General features: G+C 57.9%; 1 protein-coding gene across 4 annotated transcripts in view; it reads right to left on the bottom strand.

Annotated features, from left to right (window-relative positions):
- TTC7B (tetratricopeptide repeat domain 7B) overlaps positions 1-26,183 on the bottom strand; it is a 211,185-nt gene that overhangs the window by 183,797 nt on the left and 1,205 nt on the right. For all 4 annotated transcript variants that reach the window (XM_045822944.1, XM_045822943.1, XM_045822942.1 and 1 more), the window contains exons 2-3: positions 4,382-4,536; positions 2,317-2,485 (exon numbers count right to left, since the gene is read on the bottom strand). In XM_045822944.1, coding sequence (XP_045678900.1) covers positions 2,317-2,485; positions 4,382-4,536 — 324 coding nt within the window. The remainder of the gene's footprint in view (positions 1-2,316; positions 2,486-4,381; positions 4,537-26,183) is intronic.

The following is a 26,183-nucleotide window of genomic DNA, read 5'->3' on the forward strand; positions in this document are numbered from 1 at the left end:
CACAGAGCTCAGCCAAGAGCCTCTGGAACTCCTCAGAGAGCTGGCCTATCTGTGGGCATTTCTGTGAACGGGAGGGGCAATTTTCTGTTATTTTAAGTCACTTCTAGTGGCCCCGCTGCCAGACACTTACCTTTTAAGCTAACCTTTACATCACGTTCGCTATGTGCCAGGTACTGTCCTATGCATTCAACATACACCGTCTCGTGTAATCTTTACGACAACCCAATGAGAGCCTGAGATGGGGAAACGGAGGTGCAGAGACGTTGAGAGCTTGTTCGAGGTCCCACAGCCAGTACCCGGCGGAGGTGGGAGTGGGGCCAGGCGGGCGACTCGGCACCGGGGCTCATAACCGTCAGTGCACGCGGCCTGTCACCTGGCCCGCCCAGGCCCTTGCAGCCGGGGTCTTGGGGGCTGCAGGCCACTGCCTCTGGGCAAAAGTGACCCTTCCCTCTCCCTGTGCGCGTGTGATTCCACATGTGTCTACAGAGGTTAGAAACCAGCCAGGGCCGGGTCTCCCATGAGCCAGCCAGTGTGCCCCAAGAGCCAGGTGCCTCAGCCCCATGGCTGGGGACCCGCTGCGAACCATGTATCACCCAGGGACAGACTCAGGGCCCAAGTCTCCTGTGTCCCCTGCCCCCTCTGCACGGCAGCCGTAAGAGGAGGCTGGCAGTGCCATCTGTAAACAGGCTGTCTCAGGGCCAATACTAAGACCTGAGCTCTCCATGCTGAACGGTCCTAGAGCCGTCCCCCAGCCCTCACTAGCAAACTGACTCCTGGCTATGATCTACCAGGTCCCACGTCAATCAGGTGACTGGAAACTTCCAGAGGAGGCTCTGCTGTCTTTGCAGGATATCATTCCTGGCCCGAAATCTCTCTCTCTCTCTCTCTCTCTCTCTCTCTCTCTCTCTCACACACACACACACACACACACAGAGTTTCCATGAGCCCAAGGCGCAGGAGGCAGCCCGCTGAGCGTCAGCAGGGGAAGAGGGCAGCCGTGTGGCACAGGCCCCAGCACACCGCACGGCTCGGACAGAGGCAGACACGGGCCAGGCGCTCTCAGGGCCCCCGGAGACAGCCCGAAAGGAACTGTGCCAGTGAAACTGCCGGCACGCCCTGTCAAGAGTGACGGCATCCTTTCACAGTCCACGGGAACGTGACAAGATTTATGAGACGAACCTGGCAGCATTCGGGGTTCCCCAGGCAACTGGGGGATATGCCGCAGCCACCACAAAGCTCTTCAGTGTGCCTCGAGCTGCGTCTTTGTTCACCGCTGCATGGGACGCCAAGTGAGACAGCCGGCGCCACACAAGTGGCCGGCTCACCGCTGTTCCGGAGGGTCACCCCACCCGAGGCCCCTGGCCTCTGGGCCAGCCGCAGTCAGTCACGACGCCTGGTTTGGACATGAGGTGGCAGGCAGGAAGGAGCTGTTTCCGATGGTCCACTTCTTACAGTGGCCTTTAGAAAAGTCTGAAGTGTCTCTCCTCCTCCAGGAAGCCTTCCGGACCCACTGCCCTGCAGTGACCTCTCCTCAGAAAAGCTGTCACCCATGCCCAGCTTTTACCACTTGTTCCCTTGTTTGGGGCTGACACTCTAAAATATCGTTCAGTAAGCATTTAGTAAGCGCCGGGTACTGTGTTGAGTGCCCTGCAGATGTGATTTGACGTAACCCTCCCAACTCCATGAGGGGGCCGTGATTGCGCCCAGGTCACAGACGAGGCAGAGGCAACCTGAAGAAGTCAAACAACATGTGTGCCCTGCCTCTCTGTCATTTCTCTTTCCGGGGGCTGCACTTTCTCCCACTAGGTCACAAGCCCCTTCGTCACAGCCAGGGTGGCGGTCACCCTTCCTTCCCCGCCCCGAGCCGTGGGCACACGGTTCAGCACTGGTGGCCGACATCCACTCAGCCCTGCATGAACACAGGGGTGGCAGCAATGAACAAAAACGTGGTCAGCCACGTGGCCAAGTGGCCACATAAAAAGAATCCCTGTGAATGTTCTGCCGCATCTTAAACACCAAGAAAAGTCCCTGTTTAGGTTGCACATTAATTATCAGGAAACTTCCCTGAAATGTTTTCCCTTCACTTCCTCCCATGATAAGTAAAGACCTCAGGCTCTGAAGAAACCACGTGTGGCTGGGCTTCAAATGATCCCATGCCAGCAGTGGGGCCCACCCCAGGGACCTTGCTGGGGGCTGCAGGAGTCGATCACCAGCCAAGGGCAAGGGGTCAACCTGCAGCCTCTGCTGGCTCCGAGCAGCACGACCCCCCACCCCCCGCCCCCCCTCCCGGGGGGGGCAGACGGGCGCAGCTCTCACCTTTGGTGGCGTAGGCCTCCGCCATCAGCCGCAGCCGGTACGGAGGGACGGCCGCCAGCGGCAGGTCTTCCAGGCCCACGCGCGCGTAAATGTTGAGCGCTTCCTTATAATCTCCTTCCACGTAGTTCAGCTTGGCCAAGATCAGATTGGACTCTTGCAGCAACTCTGACTAGAAGGAAAAGGAGAGGAAACACGTTTTTCCTACCTCGGGATGGGGGATGGCGCCTACGGGGCCGGCCACCTGCAGCCAAGCCCGGCGCACCACGCGGAACCGGCGCGAGTGCCTGTTCACAGTGAGGTTGCTCATGGCAGCCCCGGAGCGGGAACAACCCAAACCTCCGCCCACTGAAGATGCACGAGCAAAACGCGGTGGAGCCACGCGAGGGAATATTACTCCGCCGTATTGGGGAAGGAAGCTCTGAGACAGCGCTGCAGGGGCGGACCTCGAGAACGCTCCGCCCGGTGAAAAGGCCAGGCACAGAGGGCTGGTGAGCACGGGGTGGCCAGAACGCTCGAATCCAGGGGCAGCATGGGGGCCCCGGGCTGGGCGGGTGGGAGAGGGAGGAGCCTGTTAACAGTTGGGGGTTTTCTTGGGGGATGAAGAAAATGGTCTAAAATCCAGGTGAAGGCTGCACAACTCGGCGAATAGTCTAAAATCCACTGAATTGTACACTTTCATGGGTAGATTATGCAGCGCGTGAATTATATTTCAATAAAGCTGTGGTGAAAGAAAACAAAAAAACCCGAGGCTCCCCTCAGGCGGCTCGGCTGGGGTGAAAATAGAAGGAATGCTGTATGGACAAAACTCCTAAGTGCTTGTCTCAAAAAGGAAGCTTCCACGGGCACCCTAGGGGGTCATGCCCACGGTGCTCGCTGGGAGTGTATCCCAAATTACCCGAGGAGAGGGTCTTTCTCAATGGGTGCGAAAACCAGGGCTTGCTTTCTTTCCAGGGGCGAGCTGTTCTCCCTGGGTCATCCCATCGCGTTAAGGTGACCGGCCCTGGGTCCCCTCCCCAGAGGCCACCAGCTCCAACTGTCCCCTCTGATGGTCAGCTTCCCCGGGCCACACCCAGCAGCCTCAGACTCCTGGCTGCCCCTGCCCCCACTCCTAGCAGGGGCAGGAGAGGCCGCCGGGCTTCTATATAAGGAAACAGATTCATCACCCTCTCCCAGGCCTTCTCCTCGGAACCTAAGCCACACAAGGCCGGATGTTTCAGCTCACAGGCGCATGAGTCCTGTGACCCAGAGCCGCGACAGGGGGGACGGCACACAGGGAGGCAGGCAGGGCGCGGCTGGGCGGCTGTCTCGGCCCCCTCTCCCCTCTTGAAGGCGGCAGGGACCACAGGCAGTGCTGGAGAGGATGGTGGGGAGGGGGGCGGGGCAAGGGGAGGAGAGATGGAAGAGGGTCCGCAGGAAGCGAGAAAGGAAAGACTGGAGAGACCGGAGCCGGAGACGTAGGAGGCTGCGTATAAACAGGGCAGCTGCACGGACTGGTGGCGCACTGGCTTTCCTGTTTGGGGGTGGGTGGGGGGGACACCAGGGTCGTCGCCCAGGCAGGGGAAGTTCCCGTCCCCAACCCCTTCCACACCAGGGCATGGGTCTGCCGTCACCGGTGTGACACCCACACCGCTCTGGGCCACAGCGGCCTGGGACATCTGAGGACCGCGGGTTTCGGCAGGAGATGGTGCAGTGAGTGGCACCCCGTGCCACCCCCTCTTTCCTGTAGTGGGACAGGGTGTCAGGCCGAGCTCTGGGTCACACATGACCTCTGCTTACTCCAAGCACCTGGGGAAGGTTAGTGCCACTTTTCAAAATAAGATGTCGCTGAAGGCTCTCGACAGGGAGACTCGGCTGAGCCGGAAGCCCCCACGAGGTGTTCGGCCGCCAGGGGGTTGGTCCGTGGATCGCACAGGGAGCCGGCCCGAGTCCAGGAAGACGAGCATGGCAGTGGGATGCCCTCTGAACACCACTCAGGCGTCCCTGGGCATCGCCCACAACCACACCGCTCAGACAAGGGGGGCCAGCAACTCCCCAGGAGCCCCCTCACCCCAGGGGCCCACGGTACCTTGAGGTTCCCTCGGTCCAGGGCGGCAGTCAGGTGCTTGCGGACCTCGGTCAGCTGGGGCCTGGGGCCGCGGGGGCTGGCGCCCTGCCGCAGCGGGTGCTCCTTCAGGTACTGCTCCAGCTTCGACTCCCCGAGGAGCAGCTCCGCCATGTCATCTACGAAGGGCAACGTGAGACGGTCAGTGGGAGCGAGGGCTGGTTTCTGCGCTGGGACCCACCCCCTCGCTGCGCGCCCCCAGCCAGGCCCTTCTGGGACGTCACAGCCTCCGGTGGGGGCCAGGGGGCACCGTCTCACACTGCGGTCGTTCATCAGTAAAGAATGTTCCAGAACATTCAAACCCACTCAGACAAGTGGTGGCTCAAGCACTCTCATCCTCTGTCATGTAATCACTGAATCGAGAGAGATGGATACACAATAACCCGAGTTCAGTAGAAAAAACACACAAAGTTGCCTTGTGATTTACTCAGTGTGATCTTCACAAGACACACACAAACCCCAGGACTGTGTCTTTTCCGAGAGTGATGCAGGGGAACCCCTCGCCCTTCTGTGCTCCACGACCTTCAACATGGATGTGAGCCGGTAGAATGTCTTGTACAGTTAGATTCTTAAAACGAGATTGTGTCTAAACCCCCTGGATTCAGGCAGTCTGGCTGTGTCTGAAAGTCAAAGCCGTGCAGACACGGGTGCCGGGGGTGGCGGCGTGGGGCCTTTATTCCTGAGCGCACAGCACTCGCAGCCACGACTCTCGATGTCGGCGCTGGCTTGTTAACAGAGTGAAAGGCTCCCTCCAACAGCAGCTCTTTGGAATCCACACATCCAGGCTGCTCCGGACAAACCCAAACAATTCACACGCCAGCCTGAGCTGTGATGGCACAGAACATAATTGTACTGAATGTAAGGGCAGCTTTAAAAGGTCTGGAGGGGGGCGCCTCAAACCCACGTTAGCAGTTCCCACTGTGATGCAGGAAAAAGAACCTCAGCTGGGGTTAGTGGCCAGTAAGGATCTTCTGGTCCTGGGGGGGAAACAACAACAACAGGTGTGTCTATCATTTGTGCAATCTAAAGTTAACTGAGATTCAGGGCAGGGGGCAGGTCTACCAGAGGCCAAGAGCTGCAACGAGAGCCTTTCCAAGTCCCCTGGTCAGCGACCCAAAACTGCCGAAAGTATATTCAATAGTTCTTAGCGGCGCCTCTGTCTGTGTATTGGGAAGCCAAAAATAATCCTTTAGAGATAAGACCTAGGGTCCTGGGCAATGCTGAACAACACCGAAACCAGGCAGAGTTAAGTTGCTGAACTCAAGAACTCTTTAGCTGTCCAAGAAGAAAAGGCAAATCGCCGAGAACATCAGGCAGGACCCACAGCAGAGTCGGCCACCAGAAGACAAGGAAGCCATGTCCGCAGAGGACACGGGGACACGAAGTACAGCCTGGGTGGACGGGACCCAGCAGGACACCAGTCAGGCTCGAAGGCAATAAGTGGCTTCCTCCCGGAAGAACTGCAATCTAGCTAAGAAAGAAGTCTCGGGCTCAGGGGTGGAGGGCAACAGGCAAAGCCTGCTGGCGAGTTTCAGGGTGTTCCCACACACAGGAACATCAAATGCTTCCAAGCATCACTGCTGCAGACAGAATCTGACTGTTACAAACCAACACAATGTAAAAACAACAACATATCAAAGACTGGGAGGAGCCTCCGAAGGCCATGTCCTCATCTTTCAAAACCCTGTAACACACACGACACCAATACCTTTAAAACTTGATTGGACTCTTCTAAGAAGAGATGTCACGTGGTGAAATGTTTGTTTGGAGCTTGACAATTCCTTCAGGTTCTCTTTTTTCCCATGAATAATTACTAATACCTTTTTTTTTTAATAGAGTGCTATACTGTTCAATTGAAATATTTTCAAGCCGCATGTTATTTTTAAAATTTTAGTAGTTATATTAAAAATAAACAGTTGAAATTAATTTTAATAATATAGTTCATGTAACTGAATATATTCAAAATATCAGTTTTAACAACTAATCAATATTTCTAAATTACTGCAATATTTGCATTCTTTTCTCATGTTGAGTTTTCCAAACCCAGTGTGGACTGCACACCCACAGCCCAGCTCGATTCGAACCTGCTGCACTGCAGGTGGTCGAGAGCTGTTGTGTCGGATGGGAACAAGACCACTGCAGATGGAGGTATGGTGGCTCGCCTTTCTATCTGCCCCTGTCCCTAGAAAGACACCGAGAATGGTTACATTGGAGTAAAAGACAGAAACTTCTGAATGATAGGACTCAGAATATTTTTAAAGTCCTCATCTTTCTAGTTAGAATTATTTTTATTGAAGGGAACCATTCTATATTACTGTCAGAAAAAAAACTTTAAGTCTTCTTTGAAAACAGGGACTTTACCAGTGGTAACTTCTGACTAGTAAAATGACCAGTGCGCACTGAATTTCTTTCCTGTGTTGTTAAATTTCCAAAAAATAAAATAACATGCAATGGGTTCAGAGTCCTAGATTTAAATTCCAGTGTGGCACTCTGTGACTTTGGCACTCCAGTTTAACCTCAGCGTTTGGGGGCACGTCTAGGGAAGCCCCACTGTGCGCCGGAGCTGAGGGTTCCTCTCCCCCCTCATCCCACGCCACTCCCTGTCAGTCCCCGTTTTCCCGTATCCCGCTCCACTCTCCGCCCTGCTGCAGACTCCTGCAACCCTGCACCTGAGCGTGGCCACCCTGAGCAGAATCCCCTGGCCGGCAAGCAGAAAGGACAATAGACCAGGACCCCTGCTACCTGCGGCCTCTTTCTAGCTGTGGGGTGGGGGCACGTTATTCACCCTCTTCGTGCATCAACGCCTCCATTTATAAACCAGGGACAGTACCACGACTGCAGCAGGAGTGTGGACGCGAGCTAACGAGTTCCAGTGGAGGAAACGCTGTGTCTGGAATGACCGCACCTCCCAAGGGGCCTTAAAGAATGTGGACTGGCCAGCAGGAGAGGGAAGGGCGCACCAGGCTGAGGAAAGAGAGTGATGTAAGAAAGGCCCGAAGACACGGGAAGCACACGGAACCCAGTGGCGGAAAACAGGGTGCGCGTGAGGGAAGCAGAGACTAGAGACTGAGCTGCGAGCAGAGGGTGGGGACTCACCGGGTCCCGCGTCCCCACCCCCGACTCCGCGCAGCCCCACAGGGTGAGGTCCACAAGCCTCGATGGGGAAAATGGGTCCTGGCCAAGTTCTCCGCGTGTGCCAGCCCAGTGCACCCCTCGAGCGTCTGGAATGCTTCAGAACTCGGGGAACACCACTTGCCGTCACTTGCTCCACACCTACCAGTCCTTCCAGCACTGATCTCCCCTGTGTGCCCCCTCCCAAGCCACCCCCAGCTGCCCCAAAGAACTTCCATCACCCCAAACCAGGCAACTACCTGTCTGCCCTTTTTAGACCACGCCAAGAGGCTCAGCAGAAGAGCCGGTGTGCGTCTATTTCCACAGCACGGACTCGATGCTCGGTGGATGGCGAGGTCGGTCGAGGACACGCAGGGGCATTGAGCTGCATCCTCCGGGGCTAGGCCTGGCCCCACCTGTGGCAGAACCTGCCAGTCGTTCTGGATATTCACGCTCCCCTCCTTCCGGAGCAGCAGAAGCCCCAAGTCTTACTGGCGCACACAGCTGCCCAGGTAAAGACCACACCTCCCAGGCTCCCTGGGAGCCAGGTGCTGCACGTGACTAAGTTACAGCCCACAGGCTGAGAGCAGGAGTGCCACACGCAGCTTCCCAGCTGTGCCCTCAGAGGGAATGCGCTTGCCCTCCTCACCCCATCACCAGCTGGAACACAGTGTGCTGGGGGGCATGGCGCATCCGTCCCGGACCACGAGATGGAGGCCATCAACTGAGGACGGCAGAGCTGCCGCCATGAGGAACCTTGGCCACCCGCACCCAGGAGCCGCCGCCAGGCCCTGGCTTGCTGCTGCTGCTGATCAGTTATTCCACGAGACAGGAACATTAGCTTCCCCTCCCTCGTTCTCGCCCAAGTTACTGTTACTCCGACCTTTCTTTGTTCCAGTGGCCAAACTGGCATCCTAAGTAGACCTCCCACACACGAAACAGGCTCCAGGCCGGGAACCACCGGCTGAGAACACCTTCCCGGCACCCACCCCCGCGCTCACGGGTTTCCCCCGCAGACTCCACACAACCGGGCTGGGGCCGGGGCTGGGGCCGGGGCCGGGGCCGGGGCCGGGGCGGCCAGAGCCCCCTGACTCCTCGCCTCTCCCGCCCGCTGGCTTCACATCAGGCTCGCACACAGGCCTCTAGCAGCGCAGGGCAGCCTAGTTGAAGGAGTGTGAAACCCACTACCGTCGCATTACGTGGGGTTTACATCCTTTTACTATTTATTTTCTAAGTCCTCTCTGAGGACATGTTTTTTTATTGGTTTTAGAGAAAGAGGAAGTGAGAGGAGAACATTGATGTGAGAGAGAAACATCGACTGGTTGCCTCCCGCACACGCCCCGACCAGGGATTGAACCCGCAACCTAGGTATGTGCCCTGACCAGGATTCGAACCTGCAAACTGTTGGTGTACAGGGTGATGCTCCAACCAATTTAGCCACCTGGCCAGGGTGGGATTGACATCCTTTTAGTTAAATGACCTCCTGACCCTGGGGAGATGCACCAGAGTCCGGCTGCCCAGGTGTGGAGGGAGCTGAGAGCTGTCAGGACAACCGGGAGGGCTCTGGGGAAGCCTCAGTCGGGAGGAGGAGGCTTTCCCCCAAATTAGGAGACACAGTCCCTTTCCTCATGGAGGGTCCAGTCCTCCAGGACCAACGAACACATGTGGCTCTAATGACGGCGCATGTAGCCCTGGGTGGGTGCAGGAGGAGGCGAGGCCTCTGCCGAGAACACGACAGGTGCGTGTTTGCAAGGTGGAAGGTGTGGGGGAGAAGCATTCCAGCAGGAAGGAACAGAACATGCAAAGGTCTGGCACAGCCTGGTGGTTTGGGGGAGCTCCTGAGGGGTTTGTTGTAGCTGGACCACGAGGGCGGGGAAAGGAAGGGGGGATGGTGGTGGGAGTTCCCTGCCAGGTGGGCAAGGACCAGCTCCTCGTTTCCGGAAGGAGCCACACACTCTGGGCCAAGAGCTTACAACCTAATTTAAAATTCAGCATGGTGCCTACAAAATCATTTCTGAAGCTTTTAAAGAAATTCCAGGCTCCAATTAATCTCTCAAGCAAACTGTGTTTCCTTTGCTCTCCTTGGAAAAGGTGAATGCCCTGCTACGCACCCTCCCACCCCCAGGGCATAGATCTTAAACCATCAAGGAGCTCACGCCAGAGCAATTCTGCAGGGGCTGTGAGGCTCGGTCCTGATCATGAAGGTGGCTCAGTGGCCCGCCCGACACCCCATGACCCCAGCTACACCGGCCCAGGACCCCACGGGCTCCCGTGCAGAGTCCACCAGGAACAAAAGAAAAAGACGTCACCTCACCAGCTGTTCTCGCCCAACACTGGGCCTGGCTACCTGCTAGGACCGTGAGACCCAAGGGAAAAAAGTCACCTCAGGGCACACACAAGAAAATTAATTTCAGAAGGATTAAAGAGTTAAATATAAAATAACTCTTGGCTTCTAGCCATGGCGGACCAAATTTAACCTCCCACCGGAAACCACCACAAAACCATGACAGGATATATTTCTAAATAAAAACCATTTTCAAGACCTCGGACATCAGACAACAGAGGAAAGCCATCCCTGAGAACTGGGTAAGAAACGAGGTCAGCCCAGGACGGCCTCGGGGGTTTCCGGTGCCCCCGGGGGGGAGGGGGGGACAGGGGACGCTCACACCGGAAATCTGCCCCAGGAAAGACCGCAGTCTCCGTCTCTCCTCGCTCTGTGCCTGCTCACTCACCGGGCACAGAGCAGAGCGCGGCTGGGCATTCCACAGCCGAGGGCAGAGCAGCAGGACGGCCAGCCGGGGCTGGGTGCACCTTCCAGAATGGAGAAGCCGAGCGGCACAATGTGGGAGAAAGAGCTCTGGCCTCAGGCAGCCCTAGGCTCAAATCCCAGCAACTTTGCTTACTAGCTGTGTGGCACTGGGAGAGTTAACTAACCTCTCTGAGCCTTGGTTTCCTCACCAGCTACCAGAAGATTAGAGATAATATCTGTAATGCATACAGTACAAGGCGGGTCTGAATAAAGGTTAGTGACTATGACTGTTGTTTTCATTCATTTAGGACTACTTCCCAGAGCAGATAGGTCAGATCTAGGGGGGCCAGAGAGCCCCAGTGGACGGATCCCTGCGCGCAGGAGGCCCGCGATCCCGTAGGAGGGTGCGCATGCCGTGCTGCACTCAGGACAAGCCGCCCCGAGCTCCCGCTGGCTGCCGTGCTGAGCAGCCTCCACCACCCTGTTGGTCATCCGAACACCGCCAGGGGGGTGACACTATGGTCTCCGTCTCGCAGGCGTGAGAGGCGCGGCGGCGTGCCCAAGGTCATGGAGCCGTCTGTCCTGGAGCTGGGCGTCTGTCCTGGAGCTGGGCGCTGAGCCCACGCCATCTCCCTGCGCTGTCTCCTCGGCCTGCCAGGCACAAGCCGTCGGGAGAAGGAGCCCGTTTCCCTCCCAACCAGCCATGTGCTCCTGGCCCAGCAGCTCCGCCTTTCCGCTGCAGGGCCAGACCAGCAGTTCCCCATCCCTGTCCTGCCCCTGCTGCTGGGATTCCCGGGGACCAGAGGGGGGAAGGGGAGCTCAGGGCTGTGTCCACCTCTCCCATGAACATTTGGGGGGGGTGGTTTAAGTGAGGCTGCAGAAACCAGGCCCCCGGTGCCTTGAAGCAAGGTAAAGCCTGAGATCCTCCTAAGGACAGCGTGGGACTCGGCCCCCAGCAGGGGCCCCTGGTCCCGGGGTTCATCTCCAGGCTGACAGACCCCAATCCCGTAAGCCTGGTGGCTGGCTCAGCTCAAAGCCCAGCGGGTCTCGGCCTCCTGTTCCCCAGGGAAGGATGCGGTTGTGGCCTTTGTCACTTCGGGTGACCGCCCCTCTGTCACAGCCGTCTCTCTTGCAGGATAAGCAGCTGACACAGAGATTCCATTGGGTGATGGAGAAAAAACTAGCATTTCTACTCTATTCCAGGGACTACTTGATATCAATACAAAGGAAAAAAAACAACTCAACAACTCAGTTTATATGTCAAGAGAGAGGCATTTAGGGCTATTCAAACAATCCCTGCTGGGGCTGCGTCCAAGAGGAAAAACACAAACCCTATTCAGGCAGCAGCCGGTTCTGCCATCCCCTTTGTTACCCAGCAGACACGACCAGGTTCTCCGTTTCCTAGTCTGCGTAGGACCTCGGGGAGCCCCGCCCCTCTGTCATCTGGCTTCTTGTCAGTCACAGGTAACTTAACGTCTGGTACCGGCCGTCCCCCTGCCCAGCAAACAGTGCTGGCCGGAAAGCAGGCCCCGTTGGGCGGTGCCGGCGGGAGCGTGAACTGGTGTGAGTGGCTGCAGAGGGCAACCTAGCGGCACCTGCAGAACAATTATGTGCTGCACCGTCTGACCCAGAAATTCCAGTTTTAGCAACTCGCCCCGTAGACACAGGCGCTCTGCAGCACGAGGGGACAGCGGGGATGTTCGCTGCACGCAGCCCGCCTGCCACGAGCGGAGGGCGGGAGTAACGGGGGCCTGTCACATGGACGTGGGGCAGCCCATGTGAGTGGACACAGTGCGCCCACCGATCTGAGGGGACAGGTCAAGACACAAGTCCATGTGGCCAGGCCCCCCTACTGGCCCCAGGCCGTCAGCCTCCCTGACTCCACAGGCTCTGTGGGCCTCGCACCAGCCCCGGGCACGGCCACAGGACTTGCACTGATCCACGGGACAGCACAGCTCTGACGCACGCGGCGCCTGGGAAAGGGCTCGCCCACTTCTGCTTCCTGCGGGCTCCTCTGCGGCCGCCACGAGAACACGCTCGGGCTGGCCTGGGGTGAGGAGGCTGCCGGGCGGCAGTGCCCACCTCGATGGAGGTGACCCGCAGCTGGCCGCAGACACACAAGCAGGCCCTGACAAGCCCAGAACCGTGAGAAACAACAAAACGTGGCTGCGTTAAGGCACTGAGCTTCTGGTGGTTTATTACAGAGCAGAAGATAACAGCCTGAGACAGAGACACAAACCAGGGTGTGCGGTACATCACGATTACATGTAGAAACCCAAACCAACAACAAACTGCCCTATACACATGCAGACACACGTACGGCATGTCTCTAAAAGGACCCTGGGGAGTCCTCCGAGTGGTGTTTCTGTGGAAGGGCCGAGGACACTTCCTGCAGGCAATGCAGGAAGGCTGCTACTTGTTACTACGTGCCCTTTTGCACTGTTTGAGCATGACCACCACGCACACCCGCTACCACACAAGATGACAAACCAGGTGATCCAAAAGAGAAGGGCAGCCATGACACTGTGTGCTCTGAGCCTGCAGCGACACCTGGCCCCCTTGCCCACATGGGGGTTCACACGACCTGACCCGTCACCTCAGAACCAAGTGACAGAGTTGCAAGTCTGCAGTTCTTACCGCCAGCCCATCTCCGCTGTCCCTGGGCTACCAGCCTCTCCTGACACACCCTCCAGGCCCTCGGCGTCCTTCCCAGGCCATGGCCATCTGTCTCACCGGAGGGTGCCTGCTGGGACATGCTACACCTCCTTCCCTTCTCCTGCCTAAAGCCCGGGCATCAGCTGAGTTGCATTTCAGGGTCACCTGGGAGAAGCTTCGCCTGGCTCTCCTGGCCTGAGCGACCCTCACGGCACTCTGCACACTCACGGGTCAACCAGCATTCCCTCCGCACCTGCGTGCGCCAGGGACCTTGAGCAGTGAATGAGCCTGGGCAGGCCTCTGCCGCAGGGAGCTGATGTTCCCAGACAGGTGAGACGAAGAGACAGACCAGGAAAGGGACGGACGGTGGTCAGAGATGTGCAGGAAACTAAAACATGACAGGGAGGGCCGGGCGGCTGCCCGAGATGATGGGGCTGTCCAATCAGGGAGAGTCTCCAAGGGGGCCTGGGTGACGAGAGTGAGCCAACGGCGTAGGGAGAGCCTCGTCCGGTGCACAGAGGGCCCTGGGGTGGGAGCCAGCTGGTGGGCATGAGCAGCGGGGTGGGCGCAGGCAGACCACAGCAGCGTTCTTGCTCACTGGGGTAAAGGGCACGGCATTCATTCTAAGTGCAACTGCAAGTCTTGGGGGGGTGGGGAGGCGGTGGACATAAGCAGTGGACAAAATATACCGATTTAGGTTTTAAAAAGCTCCTATCTGCTGTGTGGGGAAGGAACTCGGGCTGGAGCTGTGCGGGGGCAAGAGCAGAAGTGGTTAGAAGGCCATCTGGTGAGAGGTGACAGACACTTAGACAACGGGGTGAGAGTCCAGAAACGGTACACAAAGGGAGAAAAGCACCCAGCGAGGACAGTTTGGAGGTAAAAGAAACAAGACTCACTAACGGGCTGGCCTGGAGGGGCAGCAAACAGAGTTAGCACCGCCCCCCCCCCAACCCCACCACCAAAGACGTCTATGTCCCAACTGCTGGAGCCTGCAAAAATGTCACCTTGCATGGCAAGAGGGGCTTTGCAGCTGTAACGAAGTTCAGGGTCTTGAGATGGGAGGGTTATGCGGGTGAGCACTTCAGTCCTCAGAGGAGGGAAGTGGGAGGGTCAGAGTCAGAGGAGATGCGGTGAAGGACGCAGGGGCAGTCACGGAGAGACTGGGGGAAGCGAAACTGCTGGCTTTGAAGAGGGAGGAGGGGCCGTGAACGTGGGTGGGCGCAGGGGGGCCCGACCTGCGACCCGTGGGCCGCATGTGGCCCAGGATGGCTGTGAACACGGCCCAACACAAAACTGTATGCTTACTTAAAACACAATGAGATTTGTTAGTGATTACGTGCTGCAATGTAATTTAATGTGTGGCCCGAGACACCTCTTCTTCTTCCGGGGTGACGCGGAGACGCCCAAAGGTTGGAACCCCCTCGAGGCTGGAGAAGGCCAGGATGGGAGCCTGCAGGAAGAGCACGGCCACGCTGATACCCGATTTCAGCCCAGTGAGACCACCTCCCACTCCGGCCTCCAGAACAGCAGGAAAGCAAACCTGCGTCGTCTTAGACCAGTACACCGTGACGTGCCAATAGGAAGCTGATGCGCGGGGGATGAGGAAAGGGGAGGGACTGAAGGCGAATGAGGTGCCAGGCTGCCTGGCGGAGCAAGCAGTGGTACCATGTGCCCGTCTGCTGAGGTGAGGAGGAGTGAAAGCAGGAGCTCCGCTGTGACCGACCTAAATGACGTTCGCTGTCCACACCGGAAACCACGTCGGCGGACGGGGGTCTGGGTCAGAGCTGGCGCAGACTGAGCGGGAAGGTCCGAGGAGAGAAAACCAGGCTCGTGTCCATTACGGAGACCGAGAATAAAAAGTCTCCAGAAACAGACACAGGTCGAGTGGGTTCAAAGCAACGGGAGTATCAAGGAGGAAAAGAGAGCAAACAGCCATCAGATTTGGCAACACAGAGGCAACATCAGAGGGTGACCTTGGCGCCAGAAGTCTCTGGGGCGTGAAAGGGACACAAGCTGGGCTAGCACGGCTGGGGGAGCCTGACAATTCTGCAAGAGGCTTTGCTGAAAAGGCGCAGAGAGATGGGGCGAAGTTAATGAAGGTTTCTAGGAGGAAAGGCCAGGGCCTCGGCATCTCCTGTAGGGAGGGGTCCAGGAGGAGACAGAAGCAGAGACTCGACCCAGGGGAGAGCAGAGCGGCTGCGGCAGCGACACCCTGAGAAGGCGAGAGCAGGGGGATTCTGAGCAAGGGTGGAGGGACTGCTGCCCTTGGACAGGAACCGAAACCTCCGGGCGGTGGCAGGAGGAAAGCGGTAGACTCGGTGGTCGGAAACGAGCGGGTTTCCTCATTGTTTCCATTTCCTCAATAAGGAATGAGGCAAGGTCCCGGGCAAGGGTAAGAGGAGGACATCCAGCGGATGTAAGAGGCCTCAGGGGAGAAAAGAACATCTGAAGCGGACGTTTCGGAAAGGGGGGATACGAACACACCGCGAGAGTGGCAGAGCCTTGGAGGTCATCGGTCACCAGGTGCAAGTGGCCGGTGAGGCCGAGGGCTTCTCCAGAGCGTGCAGCTGCTGGGCCACACGCCCCCGGGGGGGCAGAGCTGGGTGTGGCCGGGGTACAGGCCCCAACACGCAGCAGGATGGACAAGAGAGGGGCACATACTTCACCTAGAAAACAGCGATCAATTGTCCCCACACCTGCTTTAAAATATAAGTCGTATCATGTCGCCCTCCCAGCAAAACCCTCCAATGGCTCCCGTCTCCCTCCAAGTGAAACCAAAATCCTTGTCACCTGTCACCCTGGCTCTCTGACCTCCACCCCCTCGCGCTCATGGTCCTGCTCCACCTCGACAGCCTGGCACACAGCAGGAGTTCCCCACAGATTTCCGGACTGAATCCATAGGTACGTCTCCCCTGCATGCACTGGGCCCGGCGGGGCACCTCAGTCTCGGCAGACTCGGCATCTCCCTGGGCTGCCTGGCGCATAGTGGGGGCTTGAGTGTTGACTGAGACGTGGGCCTGGGCACCTCTACCTCCGGGCCCCACGGCTCCCCCTCCTCCACTGTCTTTGTTTTGACTGTGACCCAGTTCAGAGGGCCGGGCCTGGCTATTTGGAACTCCTGACTGAAAGGCAAAGATGACAAGAGTCAGAGATTAAAGGACTCAAAACAAGTTAGCAGAAGTGATATTTTGAGAAAACCTTAGTAGTTGGAGTCCAGGCTCCATGCCAAGGCCTCCTCCCCACGTCCACACATAATGCAGAGGCTGGAAGGCCGGGACGGGAGAGTAAAGTGTGGAAACAGAGACAGTAAATCTGCTGTGCTGGCCACACACACGTGCACACACATGCATGAACACACACACACACACACACACACACACACACACTTCCCCTAGAGTCCGAGCTTGAGAAAAGAAAAGGTAAGTCAAAAGTCATGATCTTGCAGCGGGTTTGGCCCGTGCCCAGGGCTCAGCAGCACAGGAAGCGGCTCTGACCGGTCGGGGGCACGTTATCAGGCCGGCCCAGAAGCTTGGAAACGGCTCTTTCCGGAAGTCAGCTCCACGCAGACAAGTTAGATGTGCACCCACAGCGTCAGTAAGCACTTCTTGAAAGTTCAAAGCCCCCATCCCGTCCCTGCCCTCAAGAGGAATGGTCTGAGGGGGAACAGGTACCACCGAGCCCTGGCATGGCGGTGTGGAAAGACCCCCGGTGACACTCAGCAGGGCGTCAGGGGTCTGGGCCGGGCCCGAGGAATTCCTCCAAGTGAGACTGCGGGCAGAAGGGAGACTGGACACAATCGGTGTGTCTGTGGTGGGGCAGGGGCAGGGGCAGGGGGTCTCCCACGGCGAGCGGGCAGCTGTGGAGGGCCTGGGAGAGCTACTTGCCCAGGCCTCCAGGCCCAGAACTCAGTGGAGAGCTGACTCCCTCGGCCTGCTGGGCCAGGGGAAGAAAAGCGGCACTCGCTGCAGGTCCCTGGGTGTGGCCGCCCTGCCAGCACGCCCTCCCCGGCCGGCCCTCCCCCAAGGCTGGCGAATGTGAGGAGGGAAAACACTGCTTCTTACTAGGCGGTGACCCTGCGAGGCCAGGGACAGCAGGTCCTCAAGGGAGCCAGGGATCACGGCACAGGGGCCGAGCCAGCCACTTGCGAGCAGAGGGGACAAGGGGGGGCAGTGGAGGGACCCGGAACCCTGCCCTGGGAAGGGCCGCACCACAAGTGTCCATCCTACAGTTGCACAAGCAACAGGGTGAGGTCACCGGCAGTCAGTCAGCGGAGAGAGCAATCTGTCAGCCGGAATCCGTCAGCCGGAATCCACCCAGAGCCCCGGCAGGGAGGGCCACAGTCACCACCGGATGACACCAAGACTCTGAGATGCGGGACCAGCCCTGGGGGGATGTGCCCTCCCATGGGCCTCCACAGCCCTTGTCCCCCCACCACTCCAGCCCTGACCACACACGTGCCAAGGCTCTATGTACTAGACTCAAGGGCACAGACAGTCTCAGTGATCTCGGCCTTCCCAGGCCTCAGGGCGGGGGCTGGCACACAGTAGGTGCTCAGTAGGCAGTTGATGAATGAATGAATCCAACTCAGCTCCTCAAGGGCACAGGCCCAGTCAGTCATTTAACAATTACTTGAGTGCCTACTGTGTGCCGAACATGGTATTGGTGCTTGAGATTTAGCAATGCGGTCTCATTCATCTTTGTGTCCCCACTGCACACTGCTGCACCCCCAATCTTACCCCTGGCTCACGGAAGTGCTGAGTGAAGGATGCAAGAGGAGGCCTGGGGAGTCTGTCAGACCTGGCAGCAGCCCTGCTATGCCTTTGCTAGCTCCGTAACCCAGCTAAGACCCTGTCATCCGCTTCAGGCCTCAGTCACTGGCCGGACGACGGGATCCCCACCCCACCCACAGCCCCTCTTCACTGACATCGCTCCGAGCGAGATCCTGCCCGCTTCCCCCACCCCTGTAAAGGACTGAGTGTTGGCACCCTCCTTCCACACACAATTCTCCTGATTCCGTTGGGCTGCTTCTGATGATAACGCTGCTGCCAGACACGGCATTATCTCATTCACTCCCCAAAACCACCTTTGAGATAAAGGGTGAGGCTCAGAGAAGATAAGGGACTTATTTACCCAAGGCTGGACAAGCAGTAAGTAGCAGATGGAATCAAACCCAGGTCTCACAGGGCAAAGTCCACTGCCTTCTCCTGCTTTCCCCTCTGCTGAAGCACCCCTGTGCGCCTGACAGTGCTGAGGGGTCCCTGGGAGGTGGGACTTGCAGTGTGAAAACCAGGTACGTCTCAGGTCAGCTGGGATGTGTGAGTTACCCAACAGCCTCCTGGCTCTCTGCCAGACCCTACCTATCGCCACACAGGCCCACCTTGCCTCAGCCCCCTTGCAGCCTTGGGAGGGATGCTGTCATTGTTCTCCTCCGGCTACAGGGTGACACTCCGTCCCACCCCTTGGACAATCGTGGCCAAATCTGGTCCTTGAACCCCTTGCGCCTCAATCGCTTGGGTGTTGGTTCACAATCCTGCGACCAACCCCGCCGAGGCCTCCTGAGCCAGAAGCTGGGACCCCGCCTGGGAAGCTGAGGTGCTGACCAGCCCCCGGGGGGCTCAGCTGCTCAGGGGTTGAGCAGCTGCCCCGAGCTGCAAGTCTCCTGTGGCAGGTGACCTGCTCGCCCCGTTTCTTCTGGTGTAGGACCTCCCGCCCCCCAGGAGGTGCTCATTAAACGCTGAGGGTTGAGGTTTAGGGCAGGGGCTTCCAGACCTGCTGGAGCACACAAATCACCTGAGGCTCTCGATTTAAAAATGCAGGTTTCCAGCCCCATCTGGGACCCAGGGAGTCACCACTCCGGAGGAGAGGTCTGGGGGGGTCACGATGTCCAGGGTCCCCGAGGCCAGGCTCCCAAAGCATGGCCACGGGCCAGCAGCATCAGCTTCACTGCCCCAGACCTGCTGCATCCGGCAGTGGGACAGTCTGGGTTCTCCTCACAAGCCACCTTGCTGATTCTGGGGTCGAGCAAGTTCAGAAAAAGATGCATGAAACAGAGAGCTAGAATCTGGCTCCATGAACATCTCCGAGCCTCAGTCCACACGTGCCCTGCGTGGGCGTTCCGAGCCCGACCCCAGTCCTCAGGCAGTCGCTGTGATGGCAGACTGGGACCCACATACAAGTTCATGCCCAGGACCCGGCACACAGCAGAGACTCAGAAATGCCGTTCCTTCTCCTTCCCTGCTGGCACCGCTGTAACTCCTGTGCAGCAGGAAAACGAAGGGGCTGGAGGAACAAGCGATGTGCACGAGGGCCCTTGGAAGAGAAGTGGCTGGGGATTCGGACTCCAGGTCCGGCAGCCTCTGGAAGGACCAAAAACTATCTGTTCTGTTCTGCCTGGTTCTGACGCCTCTGCCGCCACTACACTTGATGAGCAGGGACAGACAAACCCGGAGGGCAGCAGGAGCTGTTGCCACGCCATTAGGTTTCCTGTGGCGTGTGGCTTCTCTTCAGAGTTTATGCGGCACCAATCTAATCCAGCTACCAGCACTGCTCAGGCTGGTCGTGGCGGCTGATGGGGGTGGTTGTCAGGGGTCTCAAAAAACCCTCTCCCCTCTTTCTGGCTTCTCCGATGGGAAACGCTGGCTTTCATGCAAGTCAAAGGCCTGCAACCCTCCAGTCTCTGCCAAGCATGAGGTCACCCAGAGGGGCAGGAATCCACCCACGTGAGGTCAGCGTGAGTCAGGAGCAAGGGCCATCCCTGCTGGAGCGCCCAGTGCAAAGCTGGCCGGCAGCGAAGGGTGCTCCCGATAAGCACAGAAGTGTGCCAGCTAGAATGACCTCAGCAGCAAGAAATGGCCAAACACCCGACTCAACGTGTCTTCAACAAGAGGGCACTTATTCTCTCTCTTAACGGCAAGTCCAGGGAAGGTGAGCAATGTAATGAGGGGCCACGTCCTTTTGTCTCTGTGCTCCACTCTACGGGGCTTGGCCTTACCCCCTGGGCCGGGTGCCCTCAATGGCTGCAGCTCCAGGCCTCAAAAACCAGAACAATCTCTGGGGTTGGGGGGAAGACAGATCATTCTCCTTCCCCCTTAAGCATGTATATGTCACTCTTAAGCACGAGGAAATCTTTCTCAGAAGCCCCCACTACAGCAAATGTCCTTGATGTCTCATTGGCTAGAACTAAGTCACATGCTCGGGTTTCAACCAATCACAGGCAAGGGGGTGGACCCACTGGGGCCAGGCCCCACCCCCACCCCCCGCAGTGAAGCATATGGCCCATGGTACCTGGTACACCGCAGGGCTGAGAGATGAGCAAACTCGGGGCTCAGTCGGAAGGAGGAAGATGATGGATGTGGAGAATGCTGCACTGACAACCAGGGCGCCTCCGGCTGGCCTGAACTCACTGGATGCCTGCAGCCGCAAAGGTGAGCACCCAACCCCTGCGGGACGCCACTTCTCAGGAATGGAGTGCTCACCTGTACTTCGGCCCTCTCCCCATTTTGCGAGGCGCTCTGCTTCACGTCCTTACGTCTTCACGCCCTCACGTCCTTATGCCCTCACGTCCTCACGCCGGTTCCAGCTGCTCCGGCCCCGCCTCCGAAAGTCTGTGGGCCAGTTCAACACGCCCGCCCGCCAAGAAGGGGCCATGAGCCCCAAGGGCTTGTTAAAGCAGAACCATGCCCCCTGGCCAGTAGAGGCTGACCGCCTTAGTGAGGAGACAGGGCGCACGCCCAGGTGGGCGACGTGGGGGAGGGGAAACACCCCTGAACTGGGAAATGGGAGTGGACAGGTAGCCACGAGATGCAGGAGGGCTGCCCCGTGCTGGCGGCAGCCCGCTAAGCACATGCAGGTGGATTTTTGTGGTTTCGTTCTGCATTTGGTCCTTACTGCCACCCTCCAGGTTGGGCACTGTCATCACAGGCTCACAATCCGTTATCCATAATTTCCGAGATCCAGAATTCTCTAAACACCAAGAGCTGGTTTGTGCTGCTGTTAACTTCCTGGGCAGCAAAACCTCACTGAACCGACACCACGCTATTTATAGGCTATTTACCCCTTTTGCAGCGACTGTTCGTAGGTGTTGATGCAGAAACACTGACGTGTTGGGTTACGAACCAATGCCCTGACTGCCCCAGAGGATCGCATACGGTCCAGCACATCTACCATATTCTGAAAACCTCTGCATTCTGAAACACGTCTGGCCCCAGGGGTTTCAGAAAAGGGATTTGGGCGCGTGTCCCCACGGCACAAACGGGGTATCTCAGGGTGAAGTCGCTCTGGTTAGGAGACAGCAGCACCACCCTGCAGGCCGGGCCAGGGCCCTGACCCACCCCAACTGGTCCCGCCCTGCCGGCTGGCGGCTACAGAACACACCTCCCTCTCTGAGCCTGTTTTCTCATCTGTGGCTGGGAAGGCTGGACTAGGTCGGTGGGTTTCAGATGTATCTTCTAAGCATATTAAATGTCCCTTCAAAGGGGACCGGAAGGAAAAGTGTCCCTGCTCCAGTGAGTGAGGCCTGCCCCTCCAGCCACCAGGACCCACGAGCACTTCCCCAGAGGGGCTCCGTGACAGCGCAGTTTGAAAACCGCTGTGCAGTGGGACCCCTCCCGTCCCAGCTGGTTCTGACAATGTGTGGTTGTCTCCCTGGAGGCAAACCACCTTTTCTGTGAAGGAAGGACAGCGGGAGGCAGGGTCTGGACCCGACCTTGACAGAGGGCAGGCTTCTGACCCGCAGAGAGGCCTCCAGAGCCATAGGGGGCACCAGCGCAGGTGGAAAGGCGGTGTGCAGGGTGAGCGAGGGGAGGCCCCAGTAGCCGGGGTGAGGAGGACGGCTGGGCGGGTGGGCTGATCAGGGGAATGAATGTCAGAAATCCTCCTCCCTCCCCAGCCGGAGCCTGAAATTCCTCCAAAAAGGAGGCCGGAGCCGGGGGGCGGGGAGTCAAGCCGTCCTGGCCCCACTTGTGCAGCCACAAGGTCACGGTCCTTCTGTCCTGACTACAGTGACCACGAGCTCCAGCGCCCAACCGAGCCATCCGTGTTCACTGTCGAATTAGTGAGTGTTTTGAACCCAAAAGTCAGGACTTGCGGTCTACTGCACAGGTATGTCTTTCAGCGGACAACAGGCCAGAGTACTGGAACGCAGGATGGCCGCCCTGGGCAGGTCAGGATGGAGGGCCACTGAGGTCCGAGTGTCCTTCCCTCCTGTGGAGGGCAGTTTGACTCCCAGGAGACTGCGGTACCCCAGGAGTGTCCAAAGATGTCATTCTAAACAACAGTGCCACCTCCTCACCCCAGAGCAGACTCGCAGCTAAACCTCAGCCTTGCTTCCAAAGGAGACCCTGGGGCTGGCCCGCCATTAACTCCCCCACGCCCCCTGCACTTTGGGATGGTCCAGAGGCCTGAGTTAGACCCTGAGTGGCCCAGGAGGCCAGCCCGCCCCCAGAGGGGAAGCCACGGGGCTGCAGGTAACAGCACCACCGCGAATATCAGCGACAGGCAAATGCAAGAACCTCGCTCCCACTCAATGGTCTAAATGCATTTTGTCACCAAATGTTGCCCCAGAAATCATCTGTATTCAGGCACCATTTCCCTACCGACCCATCACCAAGAGGTAATTAAAATGTCTCAAAAATCACACCTAATCCAAAGGGACATGGCCCCTTAAAGGAGAAACTACATCTGGGGCCCAAATGTTCTAAGTGAGTTCAACAGCTGAGCTTGTGCCTGAGAAGATTAGCAACTGGGTAACGGGGTGGGGGGGGGGGGCGGGAGACACTGCCTTAGACAGGGAGTGGCTATCCGCTGGGGCTGACACAGGCCTCCCACATGCCTGTTTCTGGCGTTGACATGCGCAAGAGTCTTGACCAGGCACAGGCTCAGGTGTGTCATCCCTAGGTCTCCTCCTCTTTCTTCCCACCCAGGTGGTGTCTGGGATGCAGCTGCCTCGCCCAGAGCTACACCGAGTCAGCTGGAGCGTGGACGCCAGCATTCACATGCACTGAAGTCTGCCTCTATCAGCTCACGCGGTCCTCACGGCCACTCTGTCGTGCCTTGAGGAAAGGCAGGCTCTGAGTGATGGGCTCAGGGCTGCCTGGCCAGCCATAGGGAGAGACCAACTGAGGGCCAGCCGCCAGGTCACCGCCCACAGCAGGGGACCTCACCACTGGGAGGCTGGAGGGTGACACTCTGGGGAGAGAGGGCAGCTGGGACCGCCCTGTGCCCATGACTTCCCTGGGGACCTTGGGTGCTAAGGTGCGGAGTCTGGCCCGGGAGGTCTGACGTGGGACCTGAGAGTCACCTTCCTCACGTGCTCTCAGGTGATGCCCATGGTGCCACCGCCTGGACCACATCTCGGGCAGCAACGGCCTAGACTTGAGTGGCTTTTTCTGCGCCCCCTAACTTGTGTGATCACTTTCTCGCTGGGACTCATGGGGTCCTGGCATCTTGTTGCCACACATTTTAGTTTTTTTGAGATGAAGAGATTAAAACGGTGATGATGCACGAGGCAGAAAATAAATATCTGGATTTTCGTTTCAGTTGGGCATTCGCCCTTTTCTTCCTTACCCACCTCTTGGCTAAACCGTCTGCACCCATTCACCTGCAAGGAGTCAGGCCGGAGCAGCGTGCTCCGGAAGTGCCACCACGGGGCGCCCTTCAAGGAGAGGGACCGCCATGCTCCCTTCTTCCCATACGAAACTGATGCTGCTGGGAGCAGGGTCGGGGGGGGGGGGTGCGTGGGCTGCAAGCAGGGGCCCGAGAATGCGGGAGTCCTCCGCTCAGAGACCTCAGTGGCTCCCACCTCCCTCAGAGAAAAGCTGAAGCTTTAACCGGGCCCCACGAGGCCCCATGTGGTCCGGCCCCGCCACCCCTCTGCCCTTGAAGTCCCCTCCCAGGAACAGGCTTCTCCCCGACCTTTGGTGTCACCTCCGGTGCAGCCTTCCCAGGGGGGACATCCTCGGCCACCCTTGGGAGACTAGCTGTCCCTGTGCCCCCACCGCCCCACTCCAAAGCACTCTCTTGTCACCCCCCTCATCCCTCCACGGCCCTTCCCCCGTCCGCCACCCTGTCCATTTTAGTCAACGAGTTCACGTCTGTCTCCCTGCCCCCTTCTCCACTGGAACGTGGGCTTCACACGGGCAGGGATGTTTGTTGTTCTTGTCCACTCTGTTCACTGGCACATCCCCGTGCCTCAAACAGAGGGCAGCACGTAGCAAGTGCTCAGCATTGTGAAACGGATGAATGAGCGGCCTGCCTACCACGGTGTCGGGCTCTGGGACCAGCCCGGGAGTCATTAGCTCCTTTGAACTCCGTAACCAGCCCTGCAAAGTTAGTCTTTTAATCCCCATTCTAAGATGAGGAAACTGAGGCTCAGGGTGGTTAAGGGACTTGGCCAAGGATGCAGAGTGACGAAGTGGCTGGTCTGGGACTCGGGCACCGGTCTGGCTGGTTTCAGAGAATTGCTCTTTTCTGCCTGTGGCTGCCTCCGAGGCAACAACTGTCTTACTATGACAAACGCAACATTAACTCGCTTTCCTTACTGTAAGCAGCAAATGCTTTTTTCCCCTTTTTTTTTAACTTTATTTTAATCATTGTTCAAGTACAGTTTTCTGTCCTTTACTCCCATCCCGGCCCACCCACCCCTCCCTCCCCACCTCCCTCCCATTTCCACCCCTCCTAGTTTTTGTCCATGTGCCCTTTATATTTGTTCCTGTAATAAGCAGCAAATGCTTTACTTAAGAATTTTGCCACATCTTCCCCTGGCCAACAGGGTTCAGTGGGTTGGGTGCTGTCCCTCAAAGCAAAAGGTCACAGGTTCGATTCCCAGTCAGGGCACACACCTGGGTTGCGGGCCTGGTCCCCAGTTGGGGTGCACTCGAGAGGCAACCTATTGATGTTTCTCTCCCTCTCTTCCTTTCTCTCAAATAAATACATAAAATCTTAAAAAGAATTTTTCCAAATTTGCCCGGAACTTGGGGTCTAGTGCATCCAAGAGAGTCTACGGGGGAGCTCATGCCCCCAGAGGAGGAGGAAGTTCCAGCACCCACCGGTTGGTTCAAGGGAGCCCCTATCAGCTGAAGGGAGGGAAGGACCCTCCTTCGACCACTTCCTGAACCCCAAATGAGCCACAATAATTCCGGTTTTGTTGCAAATTTTCCTCTTTTTTTTCTAAGTCTTCCTGAGCAATCTCTTTGACCTTTTGAAGCCTGGGTAACCGTTCATCACCATTAGCTGCTGCTCACCATGTGGGTTCTGGGACAGGAATCTGTCTCTGATGAGTTTCCCAAAACCAGCCTTACACACTGACCCAGGGGCCACAGTGCCCCCCACACTCGCTACCCGCCCCCCAGGCCCATTAATGGCTGTGGCTTAGGCCACAGGGACAAGACCCTGTAAAGGGAGCCGGGTCCAGGGGGGCCGTGAAGGCAGGAGGCGCCCGTGCCACCGAAAGCCCATCTGCTGCTCATCCTGCTGTGCTCTGGGCGGCCCTTCTTCCACTGCCCATCCTTCTCGATCGTACGAGCCCACCTGTTTTCTTCAAACACTCACTGCCTGATGCTGCCCTGCTCCCTGATTTCCACATTTGCTTACTGTCGGTCTCCTCCGAGGAGGGGAAGCAGGGCGGGAGCTGGCCCGCGCCTGGCACAGGTGGGCATGCCGGCGCCGGCTGGATGAGTGAGTCAAGCGGGAACAAGTGGCTCTGAAGGAAGAACCAAGGGGCTTGCACGTGAACCCATTTAATCTTAGCTTCCGCCTGCCCCGAGGTATTACATGCCTGCACAGCTGGGCAGCGACAACGTGAACCCAACTCCAAGAAGAAACGAGAAAATGCTGCAGGCAAGGAGAGGAGAGGCAGGAGGACAAGCCAGGAAGCCTTCCAGGGAGGGCAAGGTCAAGCTGCTGTGGGCCCAGATGCCCTTGCCTCGAACGTGTTTCCACCGCCCTGAGCCCAGGGAGGTCTGTGCTTCCTCCACGCCCCTGGCACGACCACGGCGCCTGCGTTCGCCCGGGACGAGCCCGCCCCAAGCGTGATAGGTGCACAGTTGCGAGTATGCAAAACCAAGTCCTTCTCTCCAGGCACAATGAACATAAAAGGCCCAAATATAAACCAGTCTGGAAGAGGACATGTGACATCCCTCTCTATTTCTGGGTAGTTTGAGGTGAGAAGGTTGAACATAGTGCATGGATGTCCTTCCTTAGAGCTGTGTCATTCATTCATTCGTTCGTTCGTTCTCTCATTCATTTGTTCAGCCG

The sequence above is a fragment of the Phyllostomus hastatus genome, unplaced genomic scaffold (assembly GCF_019186645.2).
Source record: "Phyllostomus hastatus isolate PE091 unplaced genomic scaffold, TTU_PhHast_1.1 phas_scaffold_501, whole genome shotgun sequence".
Classification (NCBI taxonomy): Eukaryota; Metazoa; Chordata; class Mammalia; order Chiroptera; family Phyllostomidae; genus Phyllostomus; species Phyllostomus hastatus.